This window comes from Lepus europaeus, chromosome 13, assembly GCF_033115175.1.
Source record: "Lepus europaeus isolate LE1 chromosome 13, mLepTim1.pri, whole genome shotgun sequence".
Classification (NCBI taxonomy): Eukaryota; Metazoa; Chordata; class Mammalia; order Lagomorpha; family Leporidae; genus Lepus; species Lepus europaeus.
The window spans coordinates 85,410,321-85,425,220 of NC_084839.1; the positions used below are offsets into that span (position 1 = coordinate 85,410,321).

General features: G+C 48.6%; 1 protein-coding gene across 1 annotated transcript in view; it reads right to left on the bottom strand.

Moving 5' to 3' along the window:
* ACOXL (acyl-CoA oxidase like) overlaps nt 1-13,498 on the bottom strand; it is a 347,688-nt gene extending 334,190 nt beyond the window's left edge. Inside the window, exon 1 of the mRNA XM_062208877.1 lies at nt 13,409-13,498. Coding sequence (XP_062064861.1) covers nt 13,409-13,483 — 75 coding nt within the window. The 5' untranslated portion in view covers nt 13,484-13,498. The remainder of the gene's footprint in view (nt 1-13,408) is intronic.
* Nucleotides 13,499-14,900: the final 1,402 nt, after the last annotated feature.

Here is a 14,900-nt window from a genome sequence, read left to right on the forward strand (position 1 = left end):
TTCCACAATGTTTCTCTCAAGCATTATTAATTTTATCAAACAGCAGACTATTGAGATTTATGACTCCTATCATGGCTCCAACCCAGTGCATCTTGCATTGATTATTTCCTAAAATAACTCCAAGCTGGAGCACAAACCATTGCATGTCTCCAACTTGGGCTCACACCAGAGAGTTTGTTACCAGCAAATAATAAAAACAACTTGTGGCAGTTAGGTGCAGACTTTGTTGGAGGGCTAAGCTGGACAGGAAGGGCCTGACCCCCTCTAAGAGATGACAAAGTCCAGCACAGGAAGGTCAAGTAACTTGTCCAACCAGAGTCACCAAGTCAGTGGCAGAGCAAAGACCAGGGATCGGATGTTAGATTTCTCATCTAGACATCGTGCTACCTCCCCTCACTGTCCTCAACAGGCTGAAGGAAGCCCTGGGACTCTGCACGGACCAGCCTGCATACATTTTAACATCTTCTCCACACATAAATTCTCCCTTCTTTCATTTCCATTTGGCTAATTGCTCTTAATTAAAGAATGCCTATTATTGTTCAGTTTCTCCTGTCAGTGAACTGGAAACTAACTGAACTGTCTAAACTGATAGTAATCCAGCAACAGTTATTTCTGTATATGTTTCTGCAGTATTTCCACTGTTTCAATAGCGACAATCAGTTACACTTGATACACTCAAACCAAATTCAATATCCACATTGGCATGTAACTTTGTAGAAGCTTTTAATGACAGTGATTCTGTAAGTGCATGGATAATATATCAAACTTACATCTTCTGTTTAATATATTTTTATTCTATTTGAAAGGCAGAATTACAATGAGAGAGGGAGAGATCTTCTATCTGCTGGTTTACTCCCTAGATGGCCACAATGACCAGCGCTGGGCCAAGCTGAAGTCAGGAGCTAGGACCTTCCTCTAGGTCTTCCACAGGGTGGCAGGGGGCCAAACACTTGGGCCATTCTCTGCTGCTTTTCCCAAGCCATTAGCAAGGAGCTGTTTCATAAATGGAGCAGCTGGGATATGAACCAGCATCACAGGCAGTGTTTTTTTTTTAAGATTTATTTATTTATTTGGAAGACAAAGTTACAGAGAGGCAGAGAGAGAGAGAGGTCTTCCATCCACTGGTCTACTCCCCAGATGGCCACAAAGGCCGGAGCTGGGCCTATCCGAAGCCAGGAGCCAGGAGCCAGGAGCTTCCTCTGGGTCTCCCACACACGTGCAGAAGCCCAAGCACTTGGGCCATCTTCTACTGCTTTCCCAGGCCATAATAGAGAGCTGGATCAGAAGTGGAGCAGCCGGGATTTGAACCAGCACCCATATGGGATGCCAGCACTGCAGACTGGGACTTTAACCCACTACACCACAGAGCCGGCCCCTGGCAGTGGTTTTACTTGCAATGCCGGCCCCTCAAATTTATATCTTTTTTTTTTTTTTTTTTTTTTTTTTTTTGGACAGGCAGAGTGGACAGTGAGAGAGAGAGACAGAGAGAAAGGTCTTCCTTTTTGCCGTTGGTTCACCCTCCAATGGCTGCTGCGGCCGGCGCATCGCGCTGATCCGAAGGCAGGAGCCAGGTGCTTCTCCTGGTCTCCCATGAGGGTGCAGGGCCCAAGCACTTGGGCCATCCTCCACTGCCTTCCCAAGCCATAGCAGATAGCTGGCCTGGAAGAGGGGCAACCGGGATATAATTCGGCGCCCCAACCGGGACTAGAACCCGGTGTGCCGGCGCCGCAAGGTGGAGGATTAGCCTGTTAAGCCACGGCGCTGGCCTCAAATTTATATCTTATCCTAAATTATCATATATACTATTTTCATTTCTACTTAATGAATTCAATCTCAGTCAGAAGATTGTTTTTCTTAAAACATTTCCTTTTCTTTGTAGAGCACTTGATGTAGCAGACCTATGCAATGTAATATTCTGTTACAAATTCTGTTGAAAATTTAATTTTTTGTTTTATAAGTAAAGGGAGTCTAAAAAAGACATATATACAGGTTGAGTATCACTTATCCAAAACGCTTGGGACCAGAAGTGTTTCAAGCTTTAGGTTTTTTGGATTTTGGAATATTTACATATATATAATGAGATGTCTTAGGGATGGGCCCAAGTCTAAACATGAGGTTTCACACATGAGGTCAGGAGAGGAATTTTCCACTCGTGATGTCATGTTGGTGCTCAAAATGTTTTACGAAAAAGACATTTTCACCACTGAATTCCTTTGGCAGCTTTATCAAAACATCAATTGACTGTGTGTATGTGAGTTTCTTCTGAAACTCGTCATTTTGATCCATGGATCTGTTTGTCTTATGACAATACCGCATGATCTTGAGTAGCTCTATAAGTCTTGAAATCATGTAGTGAGAGTCCTCCACGTGTGTTCTTTTCCAGAATTGCTCTAACTGTTCAAGGTCTGTATTTCCATATATGTTTGAATCATCTTTTGGATTTTGATTCTCATTATAACATTTACAAAATAAGCATGTCATACTCTGGCCAACCCTTCTCCCCCATGGTGAAACCTCCAATTATACCAGTTGCCAGTGGGGGAAAAAAATCTAGACCTCTCAACATAGTTTCCACATCCGGCCCTTCTTGCTGCTTGCTGGTTCCTGAGGCCACACAGTAGAGAGCACTGGGAGCAGTGTGTACCAAAGGCTGCAGCCGCGTGCTTCTGTCCTCCCCAGGGACTTCAGTCCAGGAAAGCCCAGATCAGGAATGATGGAAGATGGCATTCCACTGGCTCTGTCTAGGGATGTTTCTCTCTTCTCGTGACATCCTTACTGCAGTTTTCTGACAGTGTAGGATTTTCCAAATTCTTGCCTCAAGTTTAATTCATCTCTGTGCAGCACATACTTCCTCCCACACTCCACGCTGCCTTGGAAACCTCTCTCATTAGAACGGTCACCAAGTTGGTCATCACGCACAGCATGTGACAGTGAATGTGTCTGATCGACATTGCCAGCTCAGTGCGTGAGCTGCCTTTTCTGTTTGTGGGAAGCACAGCATTTTACACTCATTTTAGTGGAATGGGCGCTTATAGGCTTTTTCCATGAATAAATTCCAGTTATTTCACACTGTGAGAAATGAGCAGCCAGCTGCTGAAAGACAACAGGACCACTGGGCGTTCACTCGACACCTGTCATGCACCCAGCACTCGATGACCCACTCACACGTCTCGGGCCAGTTGAGCCTCCCAGCAATCCTTTAAGGTAAGTACTAGTCTCATCCCCAATGTACAGAGGAGGAAACTGAGGCTCCAAGAAGCAAGAAAGTTTGCCAACGCCACAGAGTAAAGGAGCCAAATACAAACCCCCTGGGGTGGGGGGAAGCCACTGTAATCCAAAAGCTGTACTTTGGAAATTTATATTTATTAAATAAAAGTTAAAAAAAATACAAACCCCGGTTTATGTAACTGCAAAATCAGACCCATCACCACTGCATAATGGTATCAAAATTGCACCATAACGAGGCCATCTGGGTTTTTTAAAACACAGACAAATGTATGTATCCTACATTTTAAAAGACCAGATTGGCATATATGTTATCAGTTATCTTTGGGTGATGAGATTGTAATATTGTGTGTGTGTGTGTAACTGTATTTTTAATTAGCCTGTAATGAATGGATGTTACTTTGATAATAAGTAATTTTTCACCGTCTTTCTAGTGAGAATTTGTGAATCTTCAAACAATCTCCATCGGTAACTGACTCCTCCAAGTCTCAGATGCACCTATAGGAGGTGGACAAGCAGACTTGGAAAACAGATGGGAACCAAGCTGGCCCAGGTGCCAGGAACCAGAGGAGACAGCACCGTGAGGCCCATTATGGCCCAGAAGTCCCAGTCCCAGCTGGATTCGGCCGCTACTGGACAGCATGGATCCTAATCCTACCCTATCCACCCGCATGACACTCCCTGCTTGCTCCATGGGCCTGGTGGAACCTTCTGATGTTGAGCTCACCTCCTATGCTTGAGCCTAACTGTTCTGTGGCAGGGAGCCACAGTGCTATCTCCATTCCACTCCAACATCCCTGGAAATCAGTAGGGCCTCTCGCCCGTGCTACCTTTGGGGCAGCCACTCTCCGTGTACACACACAAGGTCACTGTTGAGTTTTCTACAGCATCAACCCCAGCTTGCCCAAGGGGGCTGCCTTTGCTGCACACTTCCTTGTTACTGATCTCTGGTAGGGGGGACACTTGGAAGACAGGGACGCTCTTATTCATCTGGAGTTATGAGATTCAGTTCCCCTAGGCCTCTGTCCTCTCGCCCATCACAACACAAAGACTGCACACAGGCTCGAGAGTTGAGTATAACTAGTATAACTAGTTTGAGTCCTTTTTACCATTGAATTTCATTTTTTAAAAGATTTATTTCTTTATTTGAAAGAGTTACATAGAGAAGGAGAGGCAGAGAGAGAGAGAGGTCTTCGATCCGTTGGTTCACTTCCCAGTCGGCCACAACGACCGTTTTGCCCATTCAAAGTCAGGAGCTTCTTCCAGGTTTCCCATGTAGGTGCAGGGGCCCAAGGACTTGGGCAAACTTCTACTGCTTTCCAGGCCATAGCAGAGAGCTGGATCAGAAGTGGAGCAGCCGGGACTCAAACTGGCGCCCATATGGGATGCCGGCACTGCAGGCAGTGGCTTTATCCACTATGCCACAGTGCCGGCTCCTCACCATTGAATTTTAAACAACTGACCTTTTCCCCTTATACACAGATCCTGACCATATAACAGGAGTCATATTTATCTTGTGGATTTACTCTGAGAATGTAATGGAAAATGTGTGCGAAATGCTTGGCCAACCTCTCCCACCTGTGTCCTACCTCGCTGGTTCTTCCCATCATCCCACCAGGCCCAGTCCTGGGCCCTCTGCTTCCCTGTTGATACTCACGCCTTGAAGATCCCCCCAGCCTCCTGGCTCTAAAGTCGCCTCTATGGGAGGGTGTTTGGCCCAGCAGTCACGATGCCGGCATTCACATCATAGTCCCTAGGTTCAACTCCCAGCTCCAGCTCCCAACTCCAGCTCCTGACTCCAGCTTCCTGTTCACGTAGATCCTGAGAGGAAGTTGCCATCACTGAAATGATTGGCTCCTGCCACCCATGCAGGAGACCCAGAATGAGTTCCTGGCTCCTGGTGTCAGGCCCCACGATCCAGAGCTGTTGCAGGCATGTGGGGAGTTAACTGGAGCATACCTGCCTCTCTCTCTCTCTCTCTCTCATTCTCTCTCCCTCTCTCTCTCTCTCTAAAAATATATACATATATTTCTATCTGTATTTCTATGTACATAGATGTATTTCTACCTCTCTGCCTCTCCAAATTTAATAAAATAAATAAATAAATAAATGCATCTCTATGCTGACAACTTCCCCACACCGTTCCCCTAAACATCACAAACTACTGGTCCCATTAAAGACAAACTCCTGCAAATCTCCCCACCCTAGCGGATGGTCACCCCATCTTTCTACTTGCTCAGCCCCAACAGCACGGAACAGGCGCTCATCTCTCCCTCTCTCCCCTTCTCTCTCTCTCTCTCTCTCTCTCTCTCTCTCTGTCCTCTCATCCACCAGCTAATCCCCCTGTTTTCCCTTCTGCAGAACCTAATTCAGTCGCTTCTCACCACCTTGACTGCAGCCACTCAGGCCCAGCCAGCACCGCCTGTCTCCGAGTGACTGCGAAGCCCACTCCGCTCACCTCCCTGCTTGCAGTCCTCATAGAGTACGGCCTCAAGCGCAGCGGCCAAGGGGACCCTGGTCAAATGTCAGCTCATGCCTCACCCCCGCAGTCTCCCCAAACCTTCCGTTTTACTCACTCTGAAGTCTCTCATGGTCCTGTAGCCCACACCTCCCTAGCCCATCACTGCTGTCTCCTCCCCACTCACTCTGCCTCTGCCACATCACCCGGCTGCTCCTTCAAGCCAGCACACACCCCTCAGTACACTCCGCAGCCCAGCCGACCCTAACTGCTGCTGCTGTTCCCTCTGACCAAATGCTGTTCCCCTGCCCTCCACCTGGCTCACTCACCCATAGCCTTGGGCACCTGCTCCAATGTCACCTTCTCAGGAGGCCCCCCAGATGTCCCTCCAACTCTCCCTAGAACCTTTACATGATTGGTGCTTTTAAATTTATTAATACGTACACAGCATAAAAGTCACTCTTTTCTTAAGAGATTTATTTATTTATTTGAAAGGCAGAGTTACAGAGAGAGAGAGGTCTTTCATCCACCAGTTTAATCCCCAAATGGTCATAATGTCCAGAGCTGGGCCAATCCCAAACCCAGGAGCCAGGAGCTTCTTCCAGGCCTCCCATGTGGGTGCAGGGGCCCAAGGACTTGGGCCATCTTCTGCTGTTTTTCCAGGCACATTAGCCGGGAGCTGGATCGGAAGTAGAGCAGCCAGGACTCAAACTGGTGCCCATGTGGGAAGCCAGCATCACAAGTGGCAGCTTTACCCACTGTGCCACAACACAGCCCCATCATGAGGGTTTTCCACAGAAGCCCTCATGTAATCTGCCAACAGAGACAATTTCACTTTTTCTTTCCGATTTCCCATACTTGATTTTTTTATTCAGCGCCTATCACCATCTGACAACCATAAATCCAGTTGCCTATGGGTTTATTGTCTGCTCTTCCCAGATTAAAATGTAAACTCCATAAAAACAAGTATTTTTTCTTTTTCTTCTTCTTCTTTTTTTTTTTTTTTTTTTTTTTTTTTTTGACAGCCGGAGTGGACAGTGAGAGAGAGAGACAGAGAGGAAGGTCTTCCTTTTTGCCGTTGGTTCACCCTCCAATGGCTGCCGCGGCAGGCGCACCACGCTGATCCGAAGCCAGGAGCCAGGTGCTTCTCCTGGTCTCCCATGCGGGTGCAGGGCCCAAGCACTTGGGCCATCCTCCACTGCACTCCCTGGCCACAGCAGAGAGCTGGCCTGGAAGAGGGGCAACGGGGACAGAATCTGGCGCCCCGACCGGGACTAGAACTCAGTGTGCTGGCGCCGCAAGGCGGAGGATTAGCCTATTGAGCCGCGGCACCGGCAAAACAAGTATTTTTTAACTACTTTGTGCACCGTTCTTTGGACAGTGCTGGACTTGCAGTTGGTGGTCAATAGATAATTGTGAAATGAATGAATCCCCTCACCAGGCACACAGAAGGGACTTGGGAAATGGTCACCAGTAATAGTTAGTTTTTACATAATATTTCACCACAAGAGTACTAAGTAAGCCTTAAAATGAAACGTCTTCAGTAAGCAGAGCGCTTGCAGCGTCGACACATAAAGAGCACCACGAAGGCCGGCGCCATGGCTTAACAGGCTAATCCTCCACCTTGCGGCGCCGGCACACCGGGTTCTAGTCCCGGTTGGGGCACCGATCCTGTCCCGGTTGCCCCTCTTCCAGGCCAGCTCTCTGCTATGGCCCGGGAAGGCAGTGGAGGATGGCCCAAGTCCTTGGGCCCTGCACCCTCATGGGAGACCAGGAGAAGCACCTGGCTCCTGCCTTCGGATCAGCAAGATACGCCGGCCGCAGTGGCCATTGGAGGGTGAACCAACAGCAAAAAAAGGAAGACCTTTCTCTCTGTCTCTCTCTCTCTCACTCCATCCACTCTGCCTGTCAAAAAAATAAATAAAAAAAATAAATAAATAAAAGAGCACCAGGATCCCAGCTGCACTGCAGGCCCTGGATGGGTCCCCACTGACTCGCGCACGCCCTCTAGAGGAACCCCTGTGGCCACTGCAAATGAAAGTTCGGTCTGCATGCCAATCTACACAGAGGGACTGTTGTAAACAGGCCACTCCATCCTGTCATCTCTGCTCAAATCCTTCACGGTTATCCCACGGAGTCAGGGCTGGCCTGGCCAGAGTGTTGGCCAAGTGGCCAGTGTCCAAGTCCACGGAGCTGGAGCCGGGACGGAGACTCCTGCCAAAGGCAGCACATGGGACCGAGGGAGCCAGGGTAGCCTGTCACAACCCACGAGGAAACGCTTGAGTTCCAGGACAAACAGAAGCCAGAGGGCCAAGGGTAGAGCCAAGGCCAGGACAACAGAGCCAAGAGCTCCAAGGAAGCGGATCGGGAGCCAGTCCTGGCAAGGGTTGGGGGCAGAACGGTCCCGACTGCAGGGTTGATCAGGGCCAGCACTGGTGCTCGTGGGCACAGAGTGGGCCAGGGCAGGGTGGGCTGGCGGGAGGGCCCATAGCAAGCAGACAGCACCAGCCCTGGGCATGCACCCTTGCAGCAACACACCCGTGATTAAATGCAAATGCTTCCTATGAATGGCTGCTTCTTTTCTCAGCAGCTAATTAGGAAAGCAAGCATTTTCCCCACTCCCAGTTGTTTTCAGTGGTGCCTGACCTTAGAACTTTATTCCATCTGACATCTGATCACCCACCTGATAGGTCTCTAAATACAAAAATACCCTCAGGCAACGACTTTCTAAAATCCTGATCAAAATAATGGGGGACTAGGGTGTTTGGAGCAGTGATTAAGAAACCCACATCCCGTATCAGAGTGCCTGGGTTCAAGTTCCAGCTTCTCTTCCAATTCCAGCTTCCTGCCAGTGTGCACCCTGGGAGGCAGCAGGTGATGGCTGAAGAGATTGGATTCCTGCCATTGACGTGAGACACCTGCATTGAGTTCCTGGCTCCTGGGCACTTGGGAAGTAAACCAATGAATGGGATCTCAATCTCTCTCTCTCTCTCTCTCTCTCTCTCTCTCTCTCTGACTCTAAAATGCATTTTTAAAATTTTTACTACTAATAGGTAATTTTTTAGTTTTTTTTTGTTTGTTTTGTTTTTTGTTTTGTTTTGTTTTTTTTTTTTTTTGGCAGGCAGAGTGGACAGTGAAAGAGAGAGAGAGACAGAGAGAAAGGTCTTCCTTTTTGCCGTTGGTTCACCCTCCAATGGCCGCTGCGGCCAGCACACCGCGCTGATCCGAAGCCAGGAGCCAGGTGCTTCTCCTGGTCTCCCATGCGGGTGCAGGGCCCAAGCACTTGGGCCATCCTCCACTGCCTTCCTGGGCCATAGCAGATAGCTGGCCTGGAAGAGGGGCAACGGGGACAGAATCCGGCGCCCCGACCGGGACTAGAACCCAGTGTGCTGGCGCCACAAGGCAGAGGATTAGCCTATTGAGCCACGGCGCCGGCCACTAATAGGTAATTATAATAAATATAAATATAGAGCCTCCAGTCCTTTCCACTTATCCCCTGAACTGCTGTGATTGGGCTTCCGGAAAACCACAAATGACTCAGCTCAACAGTTCTCAAACTTTCTAGTCCCCGAATCCCTTTCCCTTAAAAGTTGAGGATTCTTCTGGGGCCGGCGCTGTGGCATAGTAGGCTAAGCCTCCACCAGCAGCACCAGCATCCCATATGGGCCCCAGTTCATACCCCAGCTGCTCTTCTTCCATTCCAGCTCCCTGCTAATGCACCTGGGAAAGCAACAAAAGATGGCTCAAGTACTTGGGCCCCTGTACCCAAGTGCGAGATCTGGAAGAAGCTCCTGGCTTCAGACTGGCCCAGCTCCAGCCATTGCAGCCATTGCAGCCATTTGGGGAGTGAACCAGCGGATGGAAAACCTCTCTCTCTCTGCCTCTCAAATAAATAAGCAAGTCTTTAAAAAAAAATTGAGGATTCCAAAATGCTTTGTTAATGTAGGTTCACCAGATTAGTAGTTAAAAGTGAGAATTTTTAAGATGTTTGTCATTTAAAAGCAACAATAATAGACTGTACTTATTAATGTAAGTGGCACAATTTTATGAAAAATAATAACTTCAAAACCAAAAAAAATCAGCAAGAAGATGGCATTGCCTTAGGTTTTTACAAACTATTTTGCACTTATTTTTAAATTTGAGATTAACATGTAATACCTGCACATTGTTTTACTATCCAGCTCAAAGACAGCTGGACTCTCCTACCTGCCGCTGCACTTGGTCCGTTGGGACACATTACCTTAGCTGAAGTTTGGGATGAAAACCTGGTGTCACACAGACAGGTAGGCTGACACACTTTTCAGGGAGCAGGGAAGAGGTCTTGGGGATCCCAGGGGCCCTCAGACCATCCACTGAGAACCACTGGTTCAGGTAAAGATGGCACCCAAAAACCCCCACCCATGTGGATCACAAGAATGAGGAGAAGCAAAGCTCAGGATGGGAGAAAACATGGTGGTGGGGTGCAGGGGTGGGAGGCAGAGCAGTCACAGGGTGGGCCCTTCACTGTCCTGACACCTGTCCCCAACCTTCACAACACTTGCCAAGGGCAGCCTGACCAGCCCCACCTGGCTCCCTCCTGGGGGAGCAGACACTGAGACGGAGCATCTCATGGGCCAACTATAAGCCAGGACAGCAGGGAGCGAACGCTGAATGGGAACAGTTCTGGGAAGGCAGCACAGGGCCTAGGAAAGGAGACACAGAGCAGCAGGTGCAGCCCCAGGACTGCACCAGCCTTCAGCACTCAACCTTCCTTTGACTGTTCTGAGCAAAAGTCCCCACAGGAGGATGTCCCAACGTTCCCCAGATGATTCTAAAGTGCAGCCAGCGGTGAGGACCACTGCAGTGGGCTCAGCAGGCAGGCTACCTGGACCTGTGCTCCTTTAGTTACATACAACTCACCTGTTGTGTAACCAACCTCAGGCCATTGCACCCATTCAGTTGACTTATCTATACAATGGGAACACAATGAGAGGTGCTGTGAATATTCCTTGAGATGATCCATATTAAAGTTGCTATGGGGGCCGGCACTGTGGCATAGGGGGTAAAGTCGCCACCTGCAGCGCCGACATCCCATATGGACTCTGGTTCGAGTCCCAGCTGCTCCACTTCCAATCCAGCTCTCTGCTATGGCCTGGGAAAGTGGTAGAAAATGGCCCAAGTCCTTGAGCCTCTGTACCCACATGTGAGACCCAGAATAAGCCCTTGGCTCCTGGCTTCAGATTAGCCCATCTTTGGCCATTGCAGCCATCTGGGGAGAGAACCAGCGGATGAAGACCTGGCTGTGATGGGCACAAAGTATGAACTCAGACTTGCTAAGTATGAGCTGCTACTGTTTGTTATGGTGATGAGTTGAGTGGGTCAGCAGCCCCTTTTAGCTTCAGGGATGAGTTTCTCCAGGGGAGCTGCCCCCCACACTGGACAAGACATCCCAGGAGGAGTTATAGCTCCTGCCCTGAGGCTGCCACAGAGCAGATGACCAGCCTGCACCTTTGTCCTGCATCTGGAAACCACAGGAGCCAGAGACTCCCCCAACGCAGGATTCAATCATAGACTTTCCAGGGAACAAGAGAGCTCTTGGCTGAGGTTCATAAAGGTGATGTCACTAGAAACAGGTGCAGGAGGAGGGGGCACAGGGCACACTGACAGTGTTCACAACAGGTGCATGTGTGTGTGTGCACATGCACTGGTAGTCAGATACTACTTTTCCCTTTAAACTTTTTTTTTTGGAACATGTCAAATGTATCCCAGATGACAGAAGGGAAAACCGTAATGACCTATTTTTGGCCTGTGACTGTCCATGGAGACCTGGAATGAATGAGGCTTTCTCCTCATTTGTGCTTGGGGACATCATCATTCCGTGTCACAGGCCGCGTCCTGCCTCGGAGCTCATCAGATCCTCCACCACAGCAAAGAGCAACCAGAGGAAAAGGGAAGGGCCTGGCACACTCTCCGGGCAGGCAGCACAGCCAGGACTCAATATTCTCATTAAGAGGCAGGATGAATCATGCAATGCTTCTTCTAGAATTACTGGACGTGGACGGCTCCTCCAGCTGTCTACGGTGTGGAATCTGAGAACCTCCAAGCACAGATGTGCTGCCGCGTCTCCTGACACCCGTCCTGAAAGACGAGCCTGCTGGGCCGGTGACTGGCTGACTGCCCTCTGGGTTCCTTGGCTTTTGCAAATTCACACACAGAGATGTGCCAAGCAGGCCGAGATAACTAACCAAAATGAACTGGAAGGATCGTCGAGGGCAGCCCTGCGCCTCTTGGAGAAATTATATCTAACCAGCCAGGACAACAAGCTGTTCAGGCTGCCTGAGAGCACTCAAGGAGCTGTGAAAGCAGGAAGATAATTGGATCCAGGACTCCACACAAAGGCTAATCCTCCAGATCCAGCAGGTCAGGTAGCAATTAGCCAGTCACATTAAGGGATCGGCTCTCACATCCAGGTCTGCACTACCGATCCTAGGCTAAGCCGTGGACATGCTGGGCTGATTCACGGCGCAGAAGGCCGGCCACAGACCAAGAGCTCCCCTTCCCGCCAGCCCTACTCTGGCTGCAAGACAGCTCTGGTTCCAACAGAGAAAGCAGCTGCAAGCAACGAAGGTTGATGGGTTTTCTTTTCTCTTTGTGGTGACAGTCAACATCTAAATGATGTTCCATCAACAGGCAATTTATTAGCTTGAAAATCCCTGCCTAACTGGTTAGGCTTTGCCAGCATGCTTCCCTCCATCCCGGAGGGCTTTCCTTTTCCAAATGAGCATCCTTTCTCAGCTGTCCATCTAAGGGTGGCACTGAAGGGCCTTCATCAGCCTGGAGGACTGGAGGACCTCCAGGTTCTGCCTAGAACTGCACCTGGAGAAAGTGCTGGGTGTGGTCCTTGTCTCCCCAGGACAGCCGACCCTGAGGTCCATTTGAAGGATGGACAGCAGGCCCCTCACCGGCTCTGAACTACACTACAAAGAAAGCGTCTCTGCGTTCTCCTGAATGGGGAGGACCCTACCCTCAGGCCTCAGCCTCTCCCTGCACAGACCACTCTGGGCAGGAAAGACCAGGGATAGGTTCAGTTCCTCAGCCATCCACGAAGCTAGCTGCACCTCACTCCAGTCCTGGACCCCCGGGGTCTCACCAGGAAGTGTTGTGCCAGGGCTAAGGAAGTCATGGAGCTGAATGAAACAGAGATGGATTAAACCTGACGAAGAAACACAGCTCCCAATACTAGCATCACAAAGGAACTTGCCAATGACGTGTTAGTTCTTTCTCACAACGCCAAGTTGACTAAAATAATATCACTGAGTTCAGAATGGCAATTTTTAGACAAACAGGACTCATAACCTTTGGACAAGTCTAAAATGCATCAAAGGTGTGGTGGGTATGGTGGTGCAGTGAGCCAAGCTGCTAGCCCGCATTCCATATCTTAGCGCCAGTTCAAGCCCCTGCTGTCCCACTCCATACCCAGCCTCCTGCTAACGCATCCTGTGAGGCAGCAGATGATAGCTCAAGGGCATGGGACTCTGCCATCCACATGAGAACCCACACGGAGCTCCCCAGGGCCTGGCACTGGTGTTGTCGGCATTTGAGGAGTGAACCAGCAAATGGAAGATTTCTCTCTCTCTCTCTCTCTCTCTCTCACACACACACACACACAGACACATACACACATACACACATACACACACATACACACATACACACACACACCCCAAGATAAGGCTGCTTGCTTACCTGATCCTGAATTGCACGTTTTAGCAGAGGTAAGCCCATGGTAAACTTCGCCCTCTGAACTGTCAGTGCTCTCATCTCATCCAGACTTAAGTCATACCTGTAGAACAGATGAAACACAGGTGTCAAGGCATTGTGTAGCTCTTCAGGATGCTGGGCCTCACAGATACCTTCACGCACCAGCTTGTGGCAGGGTATAAACTGGTACCTGTGTGTATGTCAATAGGACAATATGTATCAAAATCAAAATGAACCCACTTATTTTCTAGCTCAGCAATTCCTCTTTCAGAAATTTATCATACAAACATCGTCACATAAATATGTAGTAATATAAGCTATAGAGTCCTATATATATTTATATAGCATTTATTAAATTATAAATTCTATAATCAAAAAGAAAGTGTGGATCAAAAGGAACCTCAAACTGCTAGGACTAGCAGCACACTCTACAGAAATGTCATGAAATGTACTGCAGGTGAGATTTTGAAACATAAATTACTAGGCATTTTCTTTGCATTTCCATTCCACAAACATCACTATAAAATGGTTGTTATTCATCCATTTTAAAATCCCAAATGTACATTTATTCTTACATTGTTAAATTTCTTTCTCATATGATACCAAACATCTCATCACTTTCAAGCCCTAATGGTTATTTTATGTCAATCAATGCTGGGGAAAAAAGACACAACACATGAGTAGACAAGAACCAGTAAATATACAAACAAAATACATACTGTTTAAAGAGGAAATCATTAAAACTGTAAGATAAACAGAACTCATGGAACTTGGGTTAATACCAAACAGTTCTCAATTATTAATACCAAAATGTCTGACATTAAATATATTTCTCAACAGAAACATGCTAAACATTTTTAAAAGCAATTTACTTATTTTATTTGAAAGACAAGGTGACAAAAAGAGAGGAGGAGACGGGGAGGGGGGGCTTCTATCTGCTGTAACTAGAATCAGGCCCCCCAATGTGGAACGTGGGTGTCCCAAACACCAGCTTAACTCACTGCACCACAGCACCAGCCCCCATGTTAGATGTTTTAATTTCAAATCTATGCTTCCCGCTGTGTCTGCCTCCCACTGATCCAGGCTTACACCGGTGAGTGCACATCACCAGCAAAATCTGTGGTCGACCTGTGAGACATGGGTAAGGTACCCTCAAGTCCCACAGCTCTGTGACTGGGAATATTGGAGCTACATTCCACAGTCACCCGAGTTCTCCCGCTGGGGCCTGGGGGGGATCCTGTCTGCATGCCACTGCTCCAGGTCCATGGCTGCCAGTGCACAACCCCCAGAAGATCCTGTGTTTGAAATGGGAGGCCTGGATAAGCTCTCCACTGCCTCCTGCAGCTCCGAGAAGTCTTAAGAGCACCTGTATTTGCCTGTGGGACCTGGGCAAGGCTTTATCTTCATCCCTCTGCTGCAGGCCCATGGCTGACAGTAGACAATCCCCAGCGTAACCTATTCTTTTCCTGTGGGATGG